The following is a 25516-nucleotide window of genomic DNA, read 5'->3' on the forward strand; positions in this document are numbered from 1 at the left end:
TGGAGAACAGCGTAAAGCTCCGCAGTATAAACCGAACACTGGTCGGGAAGCCGAAAGTGATTTGGGGTGTCGCCAACAATATAGGCACTCCCTACACCTAACGATGTTTTCGAGCCATCGGTGTAAATAAATGTGGCTTCCGTCATTTGTGCACATAGAGCAGCAAATGCCCGACGGTAAACAAGTGTAGGGGTACCATCCTTGGGAAATTGACATAGGTCTCTGAGCAAGTCGATCCGGGGACGGAGCCAAGGCGGTGCTGTACCCCAAGTTGTCAAGAAGGTTCTAGGAAAGCGGAAGGAAAGAGAATGGAGCAGTTGACGGAAGCGGACTCCCGGGGGTAGTAGGGAGGAGGAGCGGCCTGCATACCCGACATCAAAGGAGGCGTCGAAAAAAAGGTCATGGGCTGGATTAGCAGGCATGGAAGACAGATAGCTAGCATAACGACTCAGAAGGACTGCCCGCCGATTGGACAGCGGAGGTTCAGCAGTCTCAGCATAAAGGCTTTCCACAGGGCTGGTGTAAAAAGCTCCAGACACTAAACGTAATCCACGGTGGTGGATAGAGTCGAGACGCCGAAGAATAGACGGCCGAGCAGAGGAGTAGACTATGCTTCCATAATCCAATTTCGAGCGCACTAAGGCGCGATAGAGGCGGAGAAGGACCACTCGGTCCGCTCCCCAAGAGGTACCATTCAGGACACGGAGGGTGTTAAGGGAACGCAGACAGCGAGCCGAAAGATAGGAAACGTGGGAGGACCAGCACAGTTTTCTGTCAAATATAAGACCCAAGAATTTAGCGACGTCGGAAAACAGAAGGTTGACAGGACCTAGATGTAAGGAGGGCGGAAGAAACTCCTTACGTCGCCAAAAATTAACACAAACTGTCTTACTGGGTGAGAAACGGAAGCCGGTTTCGATGCTCCACGAGTGGAGGCGATCGAGACATCCTTGAAGACGTCTTTCAAGAAGGCTGGTCCGTTGAGAGCTGTGGTAGATCGCAAAATTGTTCATTATATAAGTGGAGAGAGCAACAAGATGGTCAACGGCAGAACGATGCTTTCGGAATCCGCATTGGGCTGGTGTTAAAAGACTGCGGGATTCCAGCCACCAAGCTAAACGGTAATTCACCATACGGTCCAAAACCTTACAGACACTACTCGTGAGAGAAATGGGGCGATAGCTAGAGGGGAGATGTTTGTCCTTTCCAGGTTTCGGAACGGGAACGACAATAGCTTCCCGCCATCGCCTGGGAAAGGTACTGTCGGTCCAAATTCGATTATAAAGGCGAAGGAGGTAACGCAGGCTATGGGTTGATAAATGCAGCAACATTTGGACATGGATACCATCCGATCCTGGGGCGGAGGAGCGAGAAGAAGAGAGTGCATGTTGGAGTTCGCGCATGGAGAAAACAGTATTGTAGCTTTCGCGATTTGGAGAGGAGAAAGCAAGATGTCGCACTCCCGCTGCACGTTTCTTCGGGAGAAACGCTGGTGGGTAATTTGAAGAGCTCGAAATCTCAGCAAAGTGCTGACCCAATGAGTTAGAAATTGCGACGGGGTCCACTAAGGTATCATGCGCGACAGTGAGCCCAGAGACCGGGGAGAAACTAGGCGCGCCTGAGAACCGTCGAAGCCGACTCCAAACTTCCGAGGAGGGAGTGAAGGTGTTAAATGAGCTAATAAAGAATTTCCAGCTTGCCTTCTTGCTATCGCGGATGACGCGACGGCATCGCGCACGGAGCTGCTTATATCGGATACAGTTGGCCAAAGTTGGATGGTGACGGAAAATGCGAAGAGCACGTCGCCGCTCACGTATTGCGTCACGGCATGCCTCGTTCCACCAAGGAACTGGGGGGCGCCGGGGCAATTCGGAGGTGCGTGGTATTGAACGTTCCGCAGCTGTGAGAATAACGTCGGTAAAATGTGTGACCTCATCGTCGACGCTGGGAAAGCGACGGTCATCGAATGTCGCTAGAGACGAAAAAAGTGTCCAATCGGCTTGGGCAAACTTCCAGCGCCGCGAGCGCATATATGGCAGTTGAGGCTGCAGTCGAAGAACACATGGAAAGTGGTCACTCGAGTGTGTATCATCAAGGGCGAACCATTCGAAGCGCCGAGCTAGCGGAACAGTACCGACCGCAAGGTCCAAATGAGATAAATTTGCCGTGGAGGCAGACAAAAATGTGGGGACCCCAGTGTTGAGGCAGACTAGATCCGCTTGGTGGAAGACGTCTAGCAATAGTGAGCCACGTGGACAAGGATGTGGAGATCCCCAAAGCGGGTGGTGGGCATTGAAGTCCCCAACCAGCAAATAGGGGGGTGGAAGGTGATCAAGAAGATGAAGGAGATCAGCTCGTGCCAGTGGTGTAGACGATGGAATGTATACCGTACAAAGAGAGAACGTGTATCCAGAAAGGGAAAGACGGACGGCGACAGCTTGGAAGTAAGTGTTTAAGGGGATTGGGTGATAATGGAGAGTATCATGGAGCAGAATCATGAGTCCTCCATGGGCTGGAGTGCCTTCAACAGAGGGGAGGTCATATCGGACGGACTGAAAATGAGGGAGAACAAAGCGGTCATGGGGACGCAGCTTTGTTTCCTGAAGACAGAAGATGACCGGCGAGTAGGATCGTAAGAGGATCGACAATTCATCCCGATTGGCGCGAATGCCGCGGATATTCCAGTGGATAATGGACATAGGGTGAACAGAAAATGGAGGAACGTGACCAAGGGCGCTGTCAATTCAACGACTGCTCAGAGCTTGCGACCGACAGCATGGAATGGCATTCAGTCGAAGGCAGAAGATCCTGATCCATAGGTTGGTCAGGAGCAGCTCCTGCCACCAACGATCGGCCAGTTGACCAGCCACCAGCAGTGCGCCTCGAGGACACAGAAGATGGCCGAGGGCGATTTCCGCCAGGTGGTGCTGTAGATGGGACACGCCTTGGCGGAGAAGGAGAGGAACTGTGTTTCTTCGTAGCCTTCTTGGAGGTATGATGTTTAGATGAAGGAGGAACCGATGGTTGTGAAGTTGCAGTACGTAAAAACTCTTCACGAGAATGCTCTTTTTTCGAAGACTTGGCGTCTGACTTTTGGGCTCGAGATTTAGCAGAACCCGACGAAGGGTGAGCCATAGAGTGGGCAGGCGAAAGTGGTGAGGTTGAACGGGCGATCTTTGCGCTGGCCGATCTGACGACCGTGGTACTAAATGTGAGGTCGCAAGTCTGCGTGGCCGCCTCCTTTGTTGGCCGAGGAGAAGCAAGGACAGTGCTGTATTTTCCTTTCTGAGGCACGGTGGGCTGTCGACTGGCGAGTAACTTTCGAGCAGCAAAGGTCGACACCTTTTCCTTCACTCTAATTTCCTGGATGAGCTTTTCGTCCTTAAAACGGGGCAATCTCGAGAGGAAGCAGCGTGGTCACCCATACAGTTGATGCAGCGAGGGGATGGAGGTGGACAAGCACCCTCATGGGCATCCTTGCCACACGTAACACATTTGGCCGGATTGGAACAGGACTGGCTGGTGTGATTGAACCGCTGACATCGATAGCAACGCGTAGGGTTTGGGACATAAGGGCGAACGGAAATTATCTCATAGCCTGCTTTGATTTTTGATGGGAGTTGAACTTTGTCAAATGTCAAGAAGACAGTGCGGGTTGGAATGATGTTCGAGTCAACCCTTTTCATAAACCGATGAACAGCCGTGACGCCCTGGTCAGACAGGTAGTGCTGAATTTCTTCGTCAGACAATCCATCGAGGGAGCGTGTATAAACGACTCCACGCGAGGAATTTAAGGTACGGTGCGGTTCCACCCGGACAGGGAAGGTGTGGAGCAGAGAAGTACGCAGCAATTTTTGAGCCTGGAGGGCACTGTGTGTTTCTAACAACAGGGTGCCATTCCGTAATCTGGAACAAGACTTTACAGGACCCGCAATTGCGTCGACACCTTTCTGAATAATGAAAGGGTTGACCGTGAAAAAGTCGTGACCTTCGTCAGACCGAGAAACAACAAGGAACTGTGGCAACGATGGAAGAACCGTCTGTGGCTGAGACTCAGTGAACTTACGTTTGTGATCAGACATAGTGGAAGGTGAGGAAACCATTGCGGAAGAATCCCCCATGATTACTGGCGTCTCCGATGGCGCGCTCCTCCCTTGTGGGGGCCCTCACCGAGGGCACACCCGCCTTAGGTGATTGTTCACACCTCAGGTCACACCTCCCGACAAACGGACGGAGGGACCAATCGGCACTTTCGGAAGGTATCAGCTCGGGTAATCACCCCTCCCTGGGCCTGGCCGTTACCAGGGGGTACGTACGTGTCCTACCTGTCTACCCGGGGCGGGGAATTACGCGTTACCCCGTCACCGGCTACGCATGGAAGTGCGTGGGTCGGCCTTCAGACACGCACAGGGAGGAAAAGAGAAAGGGAAAGGAAAGAAAAGGGGGTCTCAAACGCCACAGCGGAGAAAAGGGCAAGGAGAAGAGGGAAGGAAAAGAGAAGGACAGAGGAAGGACGAGGACTTGCAAGTGTAAAAGCAAGGAATTTGGAACAGTTTCGAGCGTCCGTCTCCGGACGTAGGCACAAACCATACTCCCAGAGGGGGAGAAAGGGAAGGAAAGAGCCAGAGGTGGGGGGGGGGGGCGAAGATGGGGGACAGGGAGGGATGCGGAAAGGGAAGGGAAGGTATGCAGCCCGGAAAGGAAGGAGGGCCACATTAGCTCGGGGTCCCGTGCTCGCTACGCACGTGTCCACAAAAGAGTTGTGGACCCCCTGGGGGGGTACCACCTACATGAACCAACATATTGACCCTATATCCTTTCTAGTACTGATTTCAAACAATGGAAAATCCAGGATGGAATGTAACAATACGAGAGAAGAAAAGTTGCTACTCACCATATAGTGGAGATGCTGAGCCGCGATAGGCACAATAAGGTCATTATGGCCTCTTCAGCAGTAGACACACATGCGCGCACGCACCTACAAAAACGCGCGTGCACACACAAGCCCAACTTGCGCACGCGCGGGCGCACACACACACACACACACACACACACACACACACACACACACACAAGCGCACACACACAAGCGCACACACACACACACACACACACACACACACACACACACACATACAAGCGCACGCGCGCGCGCACACACACACACACACACACACACACACACACACACACACACACACACACACACACAAGCGCACGCGCACACACACACACACACACACACACACACACACAAGCGCAACTTGCACACACACACAAGCGCAACTTGCACACGCATCTGCAGTCTCAGAGAGCTGAAACTACACTGCGAGCAGCAGCACCAGTGCATGATGGGAGTTGCGACTGGGCGGGGGTTATGAGGAGGCTGGAGCGGGGAGGGGGAGGGATAGTATGGTGGGAGTGGCAGACAGTGAAGTGTTGCAGTTTAGGCAGAGGGCAGGAGAGAAGGTGTGGAGGGGAGAGGGGGTAAGTAGCAGAAAGGAGAGAAATAAAAGAAATTAAAAAACTGGGTTTGGCGGTGAAATGACGGATTTGTAGTGCCGGAATGGGAACAGGGAGGGGGCTGGATGGGTGAGGACAGTGACAAACGAAGGTTGAGGCCAGGAGGGTTACAGGAACGTTGGATGCATGGAAAGTTCCCACCTGCGCAGTTCAGAAAAGCTGGTGTTGGTGGGAGGGATCCATATGGCATAGGCTGTGAAGCAGTCATTCAGATGAGGAGTATCATGTTTGGCAGTGTGTTCAGCAACAGGGTGATCCACTTGTTTTTTGGCCACAGTGTGTGGTTCAAAAATGACTCTGAGCACTATGGGACTTAAGTTCTCAGGTCATCGGTCCCCTAGAACTTAGAACTACTTAAACCTAACTAACCTAAGGATGTCACACACATCCATGCCCGAGGCAGGATTCGAACCTGCGACCGTAGCGGTCACGCGGTTCCAGGCTGTAGCGCCTAAAACCACTTGGCCACTCTGGCCGGCCATAGTGTGTGGGTGGCCGTTCATGTGGACAGACAGCTTGTTGGTTGTCATGCCTACATAGAATGCAGCACAGTGGTTACAGCTTAGCTTATAAATCACTTTACAGGTTTTACAGGTAGCCCTGCCTTTGATGGGATAGGTGATGTTAGTGACCGGACTGGAGTAGGTGGTGGTAGGAGGATGTATGGGACAGGTCTCGCTTCTAGGTCTATTACAGGGGTATGACCCATGAGTTAAGGGATTGGAAGCAGGGGTTTTGTAAGGATGGACGAGTATATTGTGTAGGTTTGGTGGACAGTGGAATACCATGATAGGAGGGGTGGGAAGGGTAGTGGGCAGGACATTTCTCATTTCAGGGCACGACGAGAGGTAATCGAAACCCTGGCGGAGAATGTAATTCAGTTGCTCCAGTCCCTTTTCGCCTTTCACTATCGTCGTCTTCCTCAGATTTCATCTGTTTTTGTCCCCCCTGTGCATCCATTTCGTACTTTTCACACATATTTGGGTGTATTTTTGCGTAATTTTTTGGATGGAATTCTACTTTCTTACATATTTTTTCGCATTTTTGCACCACCATGGATCCTTGCTCTTTCCATCTGCATCAATACAGAAAAGTTTCCTTATCCCTAGCCAGATCCCAGCCCCACATACTGTTCCTGTGTTGTTGCTTGGGTCATGAAATCCCCCCCTAATGGCCTTACCATCGAATTACCCATCTCTGGTTGCCAACCCTCCTTCCGCAATGACCTCTACCTGTTCAGATTCTGCCAATCCTTAGCCCTCACCAACATAGTACTGCAAAACCGTATCAACCAAACCCAATCCTTCTTGCAGTACCTTCTCTCCATCCGCCAAATTCTCCTGCTCTGTAATCCCAGATTCCTGGAACCCATTACACACATTGGAACTCCTGCCCTGCAGAAACTTGAGCAACATGCACAAAGCCACCTCAAAAAGCTCTCCATCCTGCTCACTTCCTACTCCCACCTTGGAGTACCACTGTCCACTACTTCTACAACAACCTCCCCCACGCCCCCTCATAGCTGATAAACCTTGTCTCTCAGACCTACTACACTTACCCCACCCTCCGAAACTCCTTCCCACCAACATACAAAACTCAAATCTTAAACAGACCCGCAACAAAGTCATGATCCTTTCCTCCAGAAGCCTTAGTCCCACAGAAACATCAGTCCTTTGCAAAGACCTCGCCTTTTGCCCCACTCCCAAATTCAACCATGCAGGACTAGTTAAAGACCTTCTCTCCTTCTCTTGGTCCCTACAGTGGAAACACTTTTTCGCCACCAACTCGACCAATCAGACTCAACCAAAGACCAACACTGAACCTTGCCTAACTGTGTTCACTCCTCCATCCAACCGCGATCCACCCCCACTGCCTCCAAACCACCCCCTGTTAACTTTCCAGAATTTCTTATCCTCGAACCTTGCCTCACCATCATTCCCCAAATCCCTCAACAAGCATACAAACATTACATCCGCAAAAAGAACCACAGTCCACCATCTAAAAACTGATCTCGATCCTACCTGCACACAAAGGCTCCACCACCGTAGTTTTGAACCACAAGGATTACGTGGAAGAAGGACTGTCTGCTGTCAGATACTTCCACCTACAAACCATGCCACAGTGATCCCATTCCACCAATCCAGCAGGATCTCCAGTCACTAATCAAATCCTTCGGCCCATCCCAGAACCTCTGCCCAGAGTCCATCTCTCTACTTACCCCTACCACTCTCCACATTCCCACCTTCTACATGCTTCCTGAAGACCATAAACCCAACCACCCAAATGCCCCATTGTGGCCGGTTACTGTGCCCCCACTGAGAGAATCTCTGCTTTCATAGATCAACACCTTCAACCTATTACCCGGAACCTATCCTCCTAAATAAAAGATACCAACCATTTCCTTGACCGACTCTAAACAGTTCCTCTCCCTTTACCACATGGTGCCCTGCTCGTCACTATTGATGCCACTTCCCTGTACACTAACTTTCCTAATGCCCATGGCCTTACTGCTATCGAACGCTACCTTCCCAGATGCCCTATGGATTCCAAACCAAAAACCTCCTTCCTAGTCTCCATGACTAACTACATCCTCACCCACAATTACTTCTCCTTTGAATGCATTACCTACAAACAAATCCGCGGTACGGCTACGGGCACTCGCATGGCACCATCCTATGCTAACCTATTCGTGGGCCATCTAGAGGAATCCTGTCTAAAAACCCAGAATCCTAAACCCCTCACCTGGTTCAGATTCATTGATGACATTTTTTGCTATCTAGATTGGAGGTGAGGACACCATATTCACATTCCTCCAGAACTTAAACAACTTCCGCCCTGTTTGCTTCACCTGGTCCTACTCAACCCAACAAGCCACCTTCCTGGATGTTGACCTCCACCTCAGAGATGGCTACATCAGTACCTCCATCCATATCAAACCTATTAACCACCAGCAATACCTGCCACCCATTTCATACCAAGAAGTCCCTTCTGTACAGCCTAGCAACCTGTGGTCTTCGCATCAGCAATGACGAGTAGCACCTATCTGAATATACCGAGGGTCTCACTGAATCCTTCACTGACCGTAATTATCCTCCCATCCTTGAACAAAAACAAATCTCCCATGCTTTATCTTTTCAGCCTGCCACCACCTCCCACAGTCCAGCCACAGAGGAACATTCCCCTCGTAACTCAGTACCATCCGGGACTGGAGCAACTGAATTACATTCTCTGACAGGGTTTCGATTACGTCTTGTCGTGCCTCTTGAAATGAGAAATGTCCTTACCCACTATCCTTCCCACCCCTCCTACCGTGGTATTCCTCCGTCCACCGAACCTACACGATATACTCGTCCATCCTTACACAAACCCTGCTTCCTATCCCTTAACTCACGGCTCATACCCCTGAAATAGACCTAGAAGCAAGAACTGTCCCATACATCCTCCTACCACCACCTACTCCAGTCCGGTCACTAACATCACCTATCCCATCAAAGGCAGGGCTACCTGTGAAACCAGTCATGTGAATTACAAGCTCAGCTGCAACCACTGTGCTGCATTCTATGTAGGCATGACAACCAACAAGCTGTCTGTCCACATGAACGGCCACCCGCAAACTGTGGCCAAAAAACAAGTGGACCACCTTGTAGTTGAACACGCTGTCAAACATGAAACTCCTCATCTGAATGACTGCTTCACAGCCTGTGCCATATGGATCCCTCCCACCAACACCAGCTTTTCTGAATTGCGCAGGTGGGAACTTTCCCTGCAATACATTCTATGTTCCCGGAACCCTCCTGGTCTCAACCTTGGTTAGTCACTGTCCTCACCCATCCAGTCCCCTCCGTTCCCATTCCAGCACTACACAGCAGTCATTTCACCGCCACACCCAGTCTTAATTTCTTTCATTTTTATTTCTCTCCTTTCCACTACTTACCCCCTCCCCCCTCCACACCTTCCCTCCTACCCTCCGTCTAAACTGCAACACTTCACTGTCTGCCACTCCCACCACACTATCCCTCCCCCTCACCGCCCCAGCCTCCTCCTTACCCCCACCCAGTCGCCACTCCCTTCATGCACTGGTGCTGCTGCTCGCAGTGTAGTTTCAGCTCTCTGAGACTGCAGATGTGTGTGCAAGTTGCGCTTGCGCGCGTGTGTGTGTGTGTGTGTGTGTGTGTACTGCTGACAAGGGGCTTAATGGCCAAAAGCTATGATTGTGTGAATCATTTTATTGTGCCTTTCGTGGCTCAGCATCTCCGCTATATGGTGAGTGGCAACTTTCCTTCTCTCGTATTACTAGTACTGATTTCTGCGCACTTAGATGGTTCCATTGTTATTTACGAATTTGCAATAAACTCTTCATTTACAGTTCAAAGTACACTGCAGGGCCATTCCCCAATTGTGTCTTGCCGACATGTTTGCAAATTTGACAGCACTTTTCTTTTCTTTCCCTCTCTCCACTTACCTCACTTCTATGGAATTCTTTCACATTTTTGCGCGTTTTTTGCCAAACTGCACAGACCAACCGTTCCTGCCATCTCTTGCATTATTTTAATCCCAAACACAGTAGATTCTGTTTTCTTCAACGACATTCTCTTTTTGCTTGTCCTGTTTTTAAGATTTTGTCTGTTTTCATGTCTTTTCCCTTAACTTTCTCAATCAATATTTATTGTTTTAAGCTTTTCCTATTACAATTTTCTTTTTGTGTCATACAGTCCAGTTTCTCGTGAAGTTCTTGCCCACGCATTACCTCTTGTTAACGTGTCTGTTCGAATGATTTTTCTGTGAATTTTTCTACATTTTCCCCTTTTAATACCATCTTTTTCCTTGCTTTTCTTCCTTTTCTCCCTCATCCCCTCCCCCTCCCCTCTGCTTCTAATACTCCAACCCCTTCCCCCCTTTCTCTTACACTTTGAATCCCATCTCATGTTCAGTCGCTTCAAAATCCTGCTTTTGCACTATCCAAAGGTCCCACATTCTGTTTCTCGAGACCTGCTTGTCCCTGGGAGTTCCCGAAAGGCGTAACATTGAGAGTCCCCATTTCTGGATGTAATCCTACTCTACACCAGTCTCTTTTACAGTCTTTAATACAGTAATCTACTGTGCCAATTTGTCTAATCTATGACCTATACAACTCATTTGCCAATTTCAACTCCACCTGATTTCTCACCTTCAACAAAATCCTGCAGACACTTGCCCCCAATGTTTCCTTGAATGGTATCACCCACCAAGTCAACTTCAAATTGCAACAACAGGCCATACTTCACCTCAATAAGCTATCCTACCTTGTACTAAACTACCTCCTGGGCCAACACATCCAATTCTGGTAATGCTGATCCCTCCAAAAAACAACTTAAGAAGACACTCTTGTATCTCAGTACTACTGTAGTCCTAAATGCATTGATCGGCTACTTAGACATGGCTATGATTTTCTAAAATCATGCCCAGAAATGAGTTACATTTTGTCTGACATTGTGACAGCCACACCTATAATTGCTTCCTCTCCCCTCCCCACCCCACCCCAAACACACACACACACACACACACACACACACACACACACACAAATCACGATATCCTGGTTAGACCCCATGCTGCTCCTGTACAAATTTCCCTATCCTATGGCTCCTATCCTGTGACAATGCCCACTGCAAGACTTGCCCTATGCCCCCTCCTACTACCGCCTACACCAGCCTCGTAACTGTCAAAACCCATATTATCAAAGAGAAAGCAACCAATGAAATGACGCATGTCATGTACCAATTGTTATGTAAACACTGTTCAGCCTTTTACATTGGCATGACTACCACCAAGTTATCAGTCAAGATGAATGGACATAGACCGAGGGTGCACACTGGCAACAAACAATATTCTGTTGTAAAGCACATCATTCTAGAACAGAAGAGTCATGACCTCGGTGCCTGTTTAACCCCATGTAATCTTGATTCCCTCCCCCCCCTCCCCCCCTCCCCTAACACTGCTATCTCAGAACTGTGCAGTTGGGAACCACAGTTAAAGGTCCTTGATTCTTGCCACCCACCTGGCCTTAATTTACATTAATTTTCTTTGATCTCAGCAACACTTAGCTTTCTACATCTTATTTTCTGACTTGCTTATCCCTCCCCACCTCTACCACATATAATTCATTTATGCTTGCCACTATTGTTTGCTCTTGCACAATGTTTTGTCAGTAATCTCTGTCTCGCTGATTACTCTACCTACCATCTTTAAGCTCTCAGGTTTTCAAACCTCATCAAGTGCAGTCCCCAACAATTAGCCAATTACTTTTTCTTTCTCACCCCATATCGCCAGTCCCTTCCAGCTTCTTCCTTACCCTTCAACAATTCTCCCATGAGAAGGAGCCATTTGCTCCGAAAGGTTGTAGACTCCCGTAACTCATGTGTATTCTCCTGCCACTGTTTGGTAAGTAGATTTTTTTTACCTATCCTATTATATTATACAATTTATTCAATGCAACATACAATGTTAATTAAATAGTCAACTAAATACAGAGGGATTACAATTACAACAAACTGGAACCATCATCAATCAGAGCATGCTGTAGAGAAGGTGAGCCAGAGACTGTTTTATTGGCAGAACACTTAGAAGATGCAACAAGTTTACTAAAGAGTTGGTCTACACTGTGCTTGTCTGCCCTCTTCTGGAGTATTGATGTACAGTACAGGATCCGTACCATATAGGATTGACAGAGGATATTGAGGAAGTTCAAAGAAGAGCACTTCATCTTGTATTATTGCAAAATAGGGAAGAGACTGGCACGTATGCAATATGCAAAGGTGCTTTTCACTGTAGTGAGATCTTTTCACAAAATTTCTATCAGCAACTTTCTCCTCCGAATGTGAACATATTTTGTTGACACCCACCTACATAAGGAAATTGTCATTGTAATAAAATAAGAGAAATCAGAGCTGGTGTGGAAAGATTTAAGTGTTCATTCATCCTGTTCTTTGCTCAAGAGCAGAATGGTACAGAGATACCCTGGAGGGGGTTCATTGAGTCTTCTCCCAGATACTTAAGTGTCAATTGCAGAGTAGTCCTGTAGATGTAGAAATATCTATGGAGTGAGAATTCAGGAGAGCAGAACAGAATTTTTATTTCCAACAAATATTGAGTCCAAAAGTTGCATCAGTACTGTGCAGCAGACTCCGAAAGTATTACGTTGCTCGTACAGTTTGTAAAACTGAATAATAAGGGGGATGACTGACTGCTGTACATAAACTCTAGTCTTATCTGCCAATGAGCATTGTTCAAATATGTAAACCTTCAACAAACTGACTGCAACACATTCCCTCACTACTGATTTTATCCAGCAATTGTTTCAAATATATAGCTATCAGTCACTTAAATTAGCCCTACAATTTTATACTTTCATTGCACACTGTCTCAATATCAACCCTCACACAAAACTTGTCTTAATTAGTAGTGTGATAAATATTATTTGCCTTTCTTGACACATACATGCAAAAACTTAACATATCCTGCTTTGACATACAGTGTGTCCAGTGAGGAAGTCCATGATTTCAAAATTAAATATCTCAAAAATTAAGATCGGTAGACAAGTGAAAAGAATAGATGTATTAACTGTGAAAGCCATAAGAATTAGGTACCGAAATTTTGCAATAGTTTGTAAAGTTTCAAAAAGATTGCACTGGAAGCTATGGAGCTCTTTACAGCAATAGCATCCATAATTAGGCTTGTCCTCTGCAAGCCATCTTTGCAATCACATCACAATCTTTTCTAAATGTCCACAAGTCACAATACGGAGGTGATACAAACCACCAATGAAGTCTGCCAACACTTCCTGTAGTGTCTCAATGGAAATGGGCTAAGATGCCACTCAGGTAGCCAATTCGAGCTTGTCCAGCGTGGTGGAATGGTTTCAGTAGACTGTGTCTTCCAATATGTCCCATACAAAGTAGTCAAAACAAATCAGATCAGCCGAATATGGAGGCCAATCCGTCCCTGCACTAGTGAACTTACAATAATCCAACACAATTCCTGAAGTATTCATCAAGTAATAAACATCTTTTCAGTGCAATGTAGTCTGGTCCCATATTGTACGAAGCACTTTGCGTCTGTCGATCCTCGAATGCTGGCTGTGTGGCGACAAATAGTTCCAAAATTGCAACATAGTGTTAACTAGGGATCGTTCCTTGCGCAAAGTAAGGGCCAATAATGCCTCTGCTGCATACCAAAGCCCAAACAGTAACTTGGAGCAAATACAGTGGTTTCACATCGCCCTGATATCTGAAATACCAAAATCACCAGTTTTGTTTATTCACAACTCCATTCATCACGAAGGGTGCTTCATCTGTGAACCAGAAGCAGCCAACATCAAATCCTTCATTATCAATCACTGTGAGAACATCGTTCTGTCACACAACTTGTACAGGCGACCTGGTAGCTTTGGGTTTTGAAATGAACGTGTGTAGGCTCTGTCTCAGTATTTCTGCATGCTTGATCACTTCCAACCAGTCCCTGCTGTAATGTTTCAGATGGATTTCCTTTGATTTTGCTGAATAATTCCAGAAACTGTGGCAACATTTTCAAGAGTAACTAAACTGCCTAGGGCCAACATTCCCCGTTGGATCATCAGTCAAGCTGCCTGTCCATTGGAATTTGGTGAAGAGGTTGCAAATTGTTTCAGCATCGAGTTATTTTGAAACATTTGTGTCTGAAAACTGTGCCTCATTGCCACAGGACTGTGTTCAAACCTGTGGTATTCCAAAAACTTTCAGTGGACTACATGATTTTAATGTCTTCCTTCGGTACACTAACCTCCTGTCATGCTTTAACAGTGTAAGTGATCACTCTGAGCAGCAGCGCATTATTTATTGGCGCTATGTATTGCAATTACAGCACCAGCAGTTAGCAGCTTTTTGAACTATTTTGAAACTCTTGTACAAAATTCTTGCAGATCTCACAATGAACATACTACTTGTTGCACTTATCCATTCATTTCAGTTTTTCAGAGATTTAATTTTGATACCAGGAACTCCTTCGCTGGGTACCCTGCATTACAAACTCAGAAGCAAAAAGAAACTGTTCGGGAACTTTTCTGGCAAAGGGAGTATTTATGTTGGTTGGTTGGTTTGGGGAAGGAGACCAGACAGCGTGGTCATCGGTCTCATCGGATTAGGGAAGGATTGGGAAGGAAGTCGGCCGTGCCCTTTCAGAGGAACCATCCCGGCATTTGCCTGGAGTGATTTAGGGAAATCACGGAAAACCTAAATCAGGATGGCCGGACGCGGGATTGAACCGTCGTCCTCCCGAATGCGAGTCCAGTATCTAACCACTGCGCCACCCCGCTCGGTGAGTATTTATGTTGATTTATAAAATTTTCACATATAGGCTACTGACAGTAGCGTCTTTTTGACAGTTGTAAAGTTTTTAATAAATGTGAAAATATAACTAGAACATATACAACAGCAACTAAAAGCACCACACACACACGACATTCCAATAATTCAAGGTCTCCATTATCATCACTTTCATTAAGCACATTCCTAAACTTGAGGTTCAGACAAAGGCATCTGTCCACTTTCAACTTTGAAATCTAGTAGTTTTGTTAAGTCACCATGTTTCAAGGTTGATATTTGCCTTCCACTACGTATTTGAGCACTAGATTTTGCAAGGCATCTACAAACTGTGGGGGAGTGACTGATCTTCCTCGACATGAATTGCAGAAAATCTGGGGCCTCCGAGGACTCCAATGTAGACTATTACTTTAAACAAGGGTTTCTGGCAACCTGATTAAAACATCATCGTAAAATTACTGAAATGTACATTGTTACCATGTACATCAACTATCAGTTTCACAGTGAGGTCTGTAATATTATTAAAGGTTCTGAAATCCTCAGCTTCCATTTTACGGACTATAAAAGGTTTTCTGTAAGGCTTTCTGTAAAACCTGACACCCACCAACAGGAGAGAAAACAAACAGTTTTATGTTGGTAACCATAGATAACAACTGAACAGCAAAGAGGGAAAAAAAATTGTGTTTTGTGGTTGGTTGGTTTGAGGGAAGGGACCAAACAGCGAGGTCATTGGTCCCACTGGATTAGGGAAAAATAGGTAAGGAAGTCTGCCACATCCTTTCAAATGAAGCATCCCCGGATCTGCCTGAAGCAATTTAGGGAACTCATGGAAAATCTAAATCAGGATGGGCAGACGCGGGTTTGAACTGTCGTCAACCCGAACCCAAGTCCAGTGGGCTAACCACTGCACCACCTCGCTCAGAGAGTGCTTTGTGATTCAGGCCCATATGGACATGAATCTCAGAGAAATCAGTGGGACACTATTTCATCAAAGTTCATAGTTATTCAGTTAGTAAATGTTCATATACACAATGTGGGCCTACAACACAGATAAAACCGATTCATGGTAAGATCAACAGATGCTGGGAGCATGCATACCTGCTACAAACTCAAAATCGGCAACACTGTGCTTTAGGCCCTTATGGTTCTCGGCACCTCGATATTTAATTTTTCTGAAAATTCACATAAAAAATTCTGATATATGATTACACTAATATTGACAAGACAGAGAATTATGATCATTTACCACAAAACTAATTACAGTTAACACAATACATGACGTGCTGATGATCTTCAAACACACACACACACACACACACACACACACACACACACACACACACACAAACTGTAAATCTCATTATTCAGTAGACTGAAAGAACTTTAAACCCATTTCACCAGTGACTGAACTTACTTAAGCTGCCAATTGAGCTTCTTCGACTTGAAATCACAGAGAATGTGGATGTATTCATTGCAGTCTCATCCACAGTACCTGTACCAAAGCCCACAGCACTTATCATTGAGAAATTTGGTAATCCTGAAACATACGAGAAGCAACTGACAGAAAACTATGTGAAGCTCAATACATGCTCATGAGGTTAACTGTTGCTGAACTAAACATTTTTATTGTATACTCTAATTTGAAAACTGACAGCACATATATTTTGTGCACAATATTAACAATATTTAACCAATCAATCAAGTGCACATATAATTTAAGCCCATAAAAGAAAGTTTTAAAACACTCTTTCACATTTAGCTTTTTTAAATATTATACAATTGTTATTATGCAAAAAGATGTGAAATTGAATAAATGATGTATACCATGTTACTAAAAGTCATTCCTAATATGGACAAGGAAAGATGCAATGTCCATTCAAAACAACAGGAATATTTGTGTTTTGAAAAGAATTGCATTTATTCATTTACATCAATGTTATCATTTCAAAAATATCCCGATTAGAAGTTATACACTTACGACAGTGCTTTTTCCAATCTCTGGAACACTTTTGTTTTCTTTATTTTTGAGAACTGAAAAATGTCATATCAGGCTATTTCTGGAAAGTATTGAGGTGGGGGCATCATTACAGTTCTGTTTTTGGCCAACAATTCATGAACAAACAACGAAGTGTGAGTAGGTGCAGTATTGTGGTGTAAAAGTGATGAATTGTTTTGCTTCATGCAAATGATGTTTTAGTAGTACTCCTTACTGACTGTTCAATGTTGTGTCGAGACCTCATGGTGCACTTTGCCATTACAATTGAATAACACATTTAGCATATGCTTCTCATTTAATCACACTTGCCAAGTTTTTTCTGGTCCTGGCAACCCAGAATGCTTTCACTGGGACGACTGAACCTTAGTTCCAAAGTCGTATCCAGAACTCCATGTTTCACCACCTGTTATGACACATTCCACTTGTTCTCAATCATTACTGACAATCTAGTGACTCCTGAGCAACTTACATTAGTCACTGTTTTTAGCTGAAGTTCGTGCCCAAAACTTCCTAAAAAATTTCACAGCATGAACCAATTGATATTCCAACATCATCAGTGACTTTTCTGATTATGATATGGTGACTGCCGATAATCATTTCTTTCACTTCTTCAACAATTTCATCAGTCAACAATGTGCTGAGCCATCTGGGACACTCATCAGCAGCCTCTCCATGGTCTTCTTTGAAACACTTATACAACTCATAAAAAGCCTTGTTTTACTCCTAGTGGACTCACCAAAAGATACATTTAACATTTCTAAAACTTTCCTGCACAAATAATCACTGTTTTATTATAAATGCAAAATTAAAATTTTTGACAGCTTACAACAGACTAAATTTCCAATACAGTTAACAATATACAGATACTTTTCATGCATATTTACCGATAACACAGAAAAAATGTGAGACTCTGAACAGGCAAAATTAGGGAATTCCCATTACTTTCTGAAAACACCTCGTATAAGGTCTATGAAATTACTGCTAACTTTGAGCAAGTTTAACTTTACTTCAATTTCTGTGCCTATACGAACTCTATAAAAACACGAATTTCAAACAATCAAAGCTAGAGATTCATTCAAATTATTTTTTGTGCCTCTAGCTCTATTCAAGTGCTCCAGATATAGCAGCTGGTAAACTGATGCTCCTCTTATGTCATAAATATAGTACATACATTTTTTCAGTTTCATTTTGGAATGACAAATCATTCAACAGCATACACAGTTGAAAATTATCACACCAATTCATACGAGGGTGGTTTGAAAAGTTCTTGGAATCATCAAGAGAGGTCAGCACTAGCACAACGAGTTGTTCATGTGATATTCATTGGACTGTTGCCTGTAAACACGTGCCATGTCAGTGCTCTTTGAAGAGAGCCGTGGCAGTGACGGGGCTCTCTTGTTGTTGTTGTTGTTGTTGTTGTTCTTGTTGTCGTCGTCGTCACATAGTGATTTGCGAAGATGGAAATAAAATTGAGATTCAAGCAGTGATTAAGTGCTTCATAAAGAAAGGTATGAAAGCAAAGGACATTTATGCCAATTTCCAGAATCCACTGGGGGACTCTGCTCCTTCATATTCAACTATTGCCAAGTGAGCAAATGAATTTAAATTTGGTCAGGAGAGCTTAGATGATGATCTGTGTAGTGGTCGGCCAACATGTGTCACTACTCCAGAAACCACTGCAAAAGTGCACAAAATGGTCATGGAGAATCACCGATTGAAAGAGCGTGAAATTGCTCACGCTTTCCAGATGTCATTTGAATGGGTATATCACATTTTAACTGAAGAATTAGAAATGAAAAAAATTATCTGCAATTTGGGTGCCGTGACTAGATGCTGGATCAAAAACACTTGAGAATGGACATATCTTAACAATATTTGGCCTGTTTTAGGAGAAATGAACAAGATTTTATGCACTGGTTTGTGACCACAGATGGCACTTGGGTGCACTACTATACCCCAGAGAGAAAACAACAGTCTAAGCAGTGGAAACATGCTGACTCTCCACCACCAAAGAAAGCAAACAATTCCTTCTATGGGAAAGGTCATGGCATCAGCGTTCTGGGATGCAAAGGGGATTCTGTTTGTAGATTATCTCCTCACTGGGCAAACAATTATTGGAGAATACTATGCTAACCTCCCGGACAAATTGCAACAAAAAATATGCGATAAAAGGCCAGCTTTAGACAGGAAGAAAGTCATCTTCCATCAATACAATGCACGCCTGCACCCATGTGCCACTACCATGGCAAAACTACAAGAACCAATGAACAAATCGAGGAAATGTATGATGAGATAAAAAATTATTCAGATATTGAAGGGAGACGAAAATTTAATAGTCATGGGTGACTGGAATTCGAGAGTAGGAAAAGGGAGAGAAGGAAAGATAGTAGGTGAATATGGATTGGGGATAAGAAATGAAAGAGGAAGCGGCCTGGTAGAATTTTGCTCAGAGCGTAACTTAATCATAGCTAACACTTGGTTCAAGAATCATAAAAGAAGGTTGTATACATGGAAGAATCCTGAAGATACTATAAGGTATCAGATAGATTATATAACGGTAAGACAGAGATTTAGGAACTAGGTTTTAAATTGTAAGACATTTCCAGGGGCAGATGTGGACTCTTGACCACAATCTATTGGTTATGAACTGTAGATTAAAACTGAAGAAACTGCAAAAAGGTGGGAATTTAAGGAGATGGAACCTGGATAAACTGACTAAACCAGAGGTTGTACAGAGTTTCATGGAGAGCATAAGGGATCAATTGACAGGAATGGGGGAAAGAAATACAGTAGAAGAAGAATGGGTAGCTCTGAGGGATGAAGTAGTGAAGGCAGCAGAGGATCAAGTAAGTAAAAAGACGAGGGCTAGTAGAAATCCTTGGGTAACAGAAGAAATATTGAATTTAATTGATGAAAGGAGAAAATATAAAAATGCAGTAAATGAAACAGGCAAAAAGGAATACAAAAATCTCAAAAATGAGATCAACAGGAAGTGCAAAATGGCCAAGCAGGGATGGCTAGAGGACAAATGTAAGGATGTAGAGGCTTATCTCACTAGGGGCAAGATAGATACTGCCTACAGGAAAATTAAAGAGACCTTTGCAGAAAAGAGAGCCACTTGTATGAATATCAAGAGTTCAGATGGAAACCCAGTTCTAAGCAAAGAAGGGAAAGCAGAAAGGTGGAAGCAGTACATACAGGGTCTATATAAGGGCGATGTACTTGAGGACAATGGGAGATATGATACTGCGTGAAGAGTTTGACAGAGCACTGGAAGACCAAACTCGAAACAAGGCCCCGGGAGTAGACAACATTCCATTAGAACTACTGACGGCCTTGGGAGAGCCAGTCCTGACAAAACTCTACCATCTGGTGAGTACGATGTATGAGACAGGCGAAATACCCTCAGACTTAAAGAAGAATATAATACATCCAATCCCAAAGAAAGCAGGTGTTGACAGTTGTGAAAATTACCGAACTATCAGTAATAAGTCACAGCTGCAAAATACTAATGCGAATTCTTTACAGATGAATGGAAAAACTGGTAGAACCCGTGACTTTGGGGTACATCAGTTTGGATTCCGTAGAAATGTTGGAACACGTGAGGCAATACTGACCTTACGATTTATCTTCGAAGGAAGATTAAGGAAAGGCAAACCTACGTTTCTAGCATTTGTAGACTTAGAGAAAGCTTTTGACAATGTTGACTGGAATACTCTCTTTCAAATTCTGAAGGTGGCAGGGGTAAAATACAGGGAGCAAAAGGTTATTTAGAATTTGTACAGAAACCAGAGGGCAGTTATGAGTAGAGGGCCATAAGAGGGAAGCAGTGGTTGGGAAGGGAGTGAGACAGGGTTGTAGCCTCTCCCCAATGTTGTTCAGTCTGTATATTGAGTGGGCGGTGAAGGGAACAAAGGGAAAGTTCGGAATTGGTATTAAAATCCATGGAGAAGAAATAAAAACTGAGGTTCGCCGATGACATTGTAATTCTGTCAGAGACAGCAAAGGACTTGGAAGAGCAGTTTAATGGAATGGACAGTGTCTTGAAAGGAGGATATAAGATGAACATCAACAAAAGCAAAATGAGGATAATGGAATCTAGTTGAATTAAGTCGGGTGATGCTGAGGGTATTAGATTAGGAAATGAGACACTCAAAGTAGTAAATGAGTTTGGCTATTTGGTGAGCAAAATAAGTGATGATGGTCAAAGTAGAGAGGCTATAAAATGTAGACTGGCAATGGCAAGGAAAACATTTCTGAAAAAGAGAAATTTGTTAACATCGAGTATAGATTTAAGTGTCAGGAAGTATTTTCCGAGAGCATTTGTATGGAGTGTAGCCATGTATGGAAGTGAAACATGGACGATAAATAGTTTGGACAAGAAGAGAATACAAGCTTTCGAAATGTGGTGCTACAGAATAATGCTGAAAATTAGATGGGTAGATCACATAACTAATGAGGAGGTATTGAATAGAATTGGGGAGAAGAGAAATTTGTGGCACAATTTGACAAGAAGAAGGGACCAGTTGGTAGGACATGTTCTGAGGCACAAGGGATCACAAATTTAGCATTAGAGGGCAGTGTGGAGGGTAAAAATCGTAGAGGGAGACCAAGAGATGAATACACAAAACAGATTCAGAAGGATGTAAGTTGCAGTAGGTACTGGGAGATGAAGCAGCTTGCACAGGATAGAGTAGCGTGGAGAGCTGCATCAAACCAGTCTCAGGACTGAAGACCACAACAACAACAACAACAACAACAAGGTATGAATAGTTGCTGCATCCACCTTATTCACCCGATATGGCTCCATCAGACTTCCATCTCTTCCCAAAACTGAAAATTTTTCTTGGTGGGCGAAGATTCACTTTAAACAAAGATTTGATAGCTGGAATTGGCAAATATTTTGCAGGCCTGGAGGAAACTCATTTTCGAGATGGGATGAGGGCACTGGAACATCACTGGACCAAGTGTATTAACCTACAAGGAGACTACATTGAAAAATAGGAAAGTTTCAGTGATGTAAGTACTTTTTTTCTATTCTGTTCTGAGAACTTTTCAAACCACCCTCGTATTCACATATTCTAGACACAGATGGAATCACATTACAGTAAAACACTCACTAGGGTCATCATGCACTGGTGTAGACGACTTCTGCTTCTGTTTCACACCGTAAGGTTCAACTGGAAGTGCGTAACCATTCTTTACGCTATCTTGAACCCATGCAGGTAGCACACAAGGGAGCTGCCACTGTGATGCGTACTTGAATTTTTCTCCATAAGGTTCTTGGATAACCAACATATGAGTTTGGTCACCTATAAGTTTGCCTGAATACTCACCACCTATGAAAATAAAACAAAACACACAAATTTTACATATTTCCAGAGTTCCAACAATGACGTGTGCTCTAATAAGAACAAATGCCCGCAATTATATATGTAACTTGAATGTAACGCAATGTTATCTGATGATGTGTGATGATGTCAGACAATTTTCTGTATCATCATCTTCAATGTTCGATGCATTTTCCAAGAGACTGAAGATACTAAACTCACACAAAAATTAATATGAAATTTTCAGCTTCAGGTCATAAATGGTATCACAACATGTTTTGAGTTATTAGCAAGTTCTCGTCTTCATGTTATATAGCAACTCAAAGTGTAACTGAATTGGTCAGGGGAAGTCCTACCGATGCATTGTTGTGTGACCTGAAGTTGAAAAACTTAACTCTTTCTTGTGAGCAGACATCATTGCACGTTAATCACCTAAAAGCATAACCTCAACACACCACACAACGAAACACCCATGGCCCCCCACTTCCTGTCATCTGCTAAACAGCACAAGAGATTGCCACTGAACCTGGGAAGCAGTGCACTGCAGTGTGATGCATATCCTGTAGTTCGAAGAAACTGGCAATAAGCAAGTAAACATGCATGTTAGCGCTGTTCATAAACAACATTAGTGTTATTCCTGTACCTTTCAACATAGCTCTGGAACACCTGGAGAAATTTCAGCCATACCTAGTATGCCTATAGTGTACTGGAAAATAAAGCTGTCCTCTACAGGAAGCTTGGTTTGTGCTTAAAGGTGCTTTAATAGGCATAGTCCCATTAGGGCAGCATGCCCTCACCTCCCTCAAACCTTAGAACTGACTTACAGTTACGTGGAGATCACAGTTTAACGTGGACAAGATTCCCCCACTCCCATTCCCTCACACTCACCAAAAACTACTGGGAGTGGATGTGGGTGAGATGCACAGGAGGTGACATGTTAGTGTTATGCTGTATACACATTTTATTTCTTTTCCTGTTCAGTATGAGGTTTGGATAATCAGTAACTTTGCACTGCAGGACAGTCAACTAGTAGCCTCAGTATATTTGTAGATACGAATTAATATCATTAACCACACAGTAAAATGCTCTCTCTCTCTCTCTCTCTCTCTCTCTCTCTCTCTCTCTCTCTCTCTCTCTCTTGTGCAGTATCACATGCCAAAACCTTTTTCAGTATCTTGAATTGTTCATCATGTGAAAGGAACATTATTTTGTACTAAAGTGGAATTTGAGGGCAGTCAGTGATACTTCAACTTTAAGACCTCAAACATTCGTGAAGTAGTTCCTGACAGGGAATAGATGTAGATGTATTAAAAATTAACATGTGAAAATTAGATTTTCTTTCATTCAGTGATGTATCAGTATTTATACCGACTAGGCGTAATGCCCTAAAGCCATCAGCATACGGGACGGGGCAGCTAACGTTGATGTGCACGTAGACCTGGCACATGCTGGGTGACATGTCTTTGCACTCTCAGCACTCTCCAGTGGCAGCTGTCAGATTTATCTGGTTCACAAACCAATACAGTTTGTTCACAAAAATGGATGCACAGATAATTTGTTCATTAGCTCTCTTAAAAAGAACATTTCCTTTCCTGACCATATGATAGTCATGTTGCTCTGTCTGTGGTATACATAAATAAAACTTTATATATCTAAAAACAAAGATGATGAGACTTACCAAACAAAAGCGTTGGCAGGTCGATAGACATACAAACATGTCTATCGACCTGCCAGCGCTTTTGTTTGGTAAGTCTCATCATCTTTGTTTTTAGATATATTTTTCCCATGTGGAATGTTTCCCTCTATTATATAAATAAAACTTTATATTTGTGAATGTGTAATAAGACAAAAATGAAAGATACATGTCCACTCAGTAAAGGCATCAACTTATAAAAGTTCACCAAATCAAACAAACATATTTCTGAAAGAGAATGCACTTATATTTACAGAACATCATACCTTACATAAATTACATCCATTATTTTTATATGAAACTCCCACAACCTTTTAGAAAACACGAAGGTGAAAAAAGTATTAATACAATGGCACAAGAACCCTCATCTTATTTGTTCTCAGTTCCTTATTACGACGTCACAACCTACTACGCCATTTGACAACTTGCGTGGTATCATACTTCTTGTTACTATAATCGCCTAAATGTTGCTCACAATTATATAACAAATCCTACTAAGAATGACCAATTTTCATGAATTTTAATTGAGTCCTTGCTTTAAAAACAGCTTACTATCATTACATATGAGTTATGACATGAAAATTCTTTAACCACCAATATGACGTTTCCCATCATTTTATTACAAGAAATCTCATCAATAATGATTTGTTCTCATGACATTCAATGTGCTGGTGCTTAAAAACATAAAACCCATCGAATATGGGCTTCCCCTGAACATGATAAATACAGTATGGCATCTTGCTTTCCGCTTGTGATGTAGGGAGCGTTCTTGCTTCCTATTGGTTCTACTTTACATGGCACAGTGCCAAAATATCGCAGAACTTACTTTGTAACAATCGTTACTTATATTATAATTTAAATTTGTAGATAAAAAAAACTACTCACCAAGCGGTGGCAGGCGCACGTACGCACACCAAATGGTTTAACTTTTACAAGCTTTTGGAGCCAGTGGCTCCTTTTTCCGGCACAAGAGTTGAAGGAGAAGGAAAAGGGATGAAAGAAAAGGACTGGAGTGGTTTAGGGAAAGGGGGCATAGTTCAGAAAAGTCATCCAGAACCCCAGGCCAGGGGAGACTTACTGGGAGGGGGAGGGGGGGGGGGGGGGGGGGAGAGAAGACTAAATGTACAAATGGAGGACACTCTGCAAAACAGCCAAAACTAGAAGACGTCATACTGAAATGGATTCAAGGACACCATCAAAATGGATTTGGAATTAATACAAGAATGATTCAAATGCCCACTTGTAAACTAATGGTACAATGGAACTTGACAGACTAAGGGTGGAGTTAGTTCATGCTACAGGTTTATCAAGCATCATGGACTCAGCAAGCAAATCGAAACCAAAATATCTCCGAAAGGGCCATAAGAGTATGAAGAGAAAATATTATCTTTCCATCACTTTATTCTTCAACATCGAAAGAAAATCAATGTGGGAGTAAGCTGAATGGCGAATATAGACAAAACTCACCTGACGTTTTATGCGCCGAGTAACAGGCCTGTTGCCATGAAAGGTGCAAAAACTAACTAAAAAACAAGTGGACATGAAAAAATGCACTACAATGTTGTCCTCTTATGTTGTGCTGACAGTGCTAAACTTAATCCAAGACCATTTTCAAGAGCAAAACAAGCCAAAACCTTCT

At 43.9% G+C, this 25516-nt stretch overlaps 1 protein-coding gene across 2 annotated transcripts in view; it reads right to left on the reverse strand.

Annotated features, from left to right (window-relative positions):
• Positions 1-25516, reverse strand: part of LOC126419648 (DNA topoisomerase 2-binding protein 1-A-like) — a 266920-nt gene that overhangs the window by 170062 nt on the left and 71342 nt on the right. For both annotated transcript variants that reach the window (XM_050086847.1, XM_050086840.1), the window contains exons 6-7: positions 21975-22193; positions 16273-16395 (exon numbers count right to left, since the gene is read on the reverse strand). In XM_050086847.1, coding sequence (XP_049942804.1) covers positions 16273-16395; positions 21975-22193 — 342 coding nt within the window. The remainder of the gene's footprint in view (positions 1-16272; positions 16396-21974; positions 22194-25516) is intronic.

The sequence above is a fragment of the Schistocerca serialis genome, chromosome 1, assembly GCF_023864345.2.
Source record: "Schistocerca serialis cubense isolate TAMUIC-IGC-003099 chromosome 1, iqSchSeri2.2, whole genome shotgun sequence".
NCBI lineage: Eukaryota > Metazoa > Arthropoda > Insecta > Orthoptera > Acrididae > Schistocerca > Schistocerca serialis.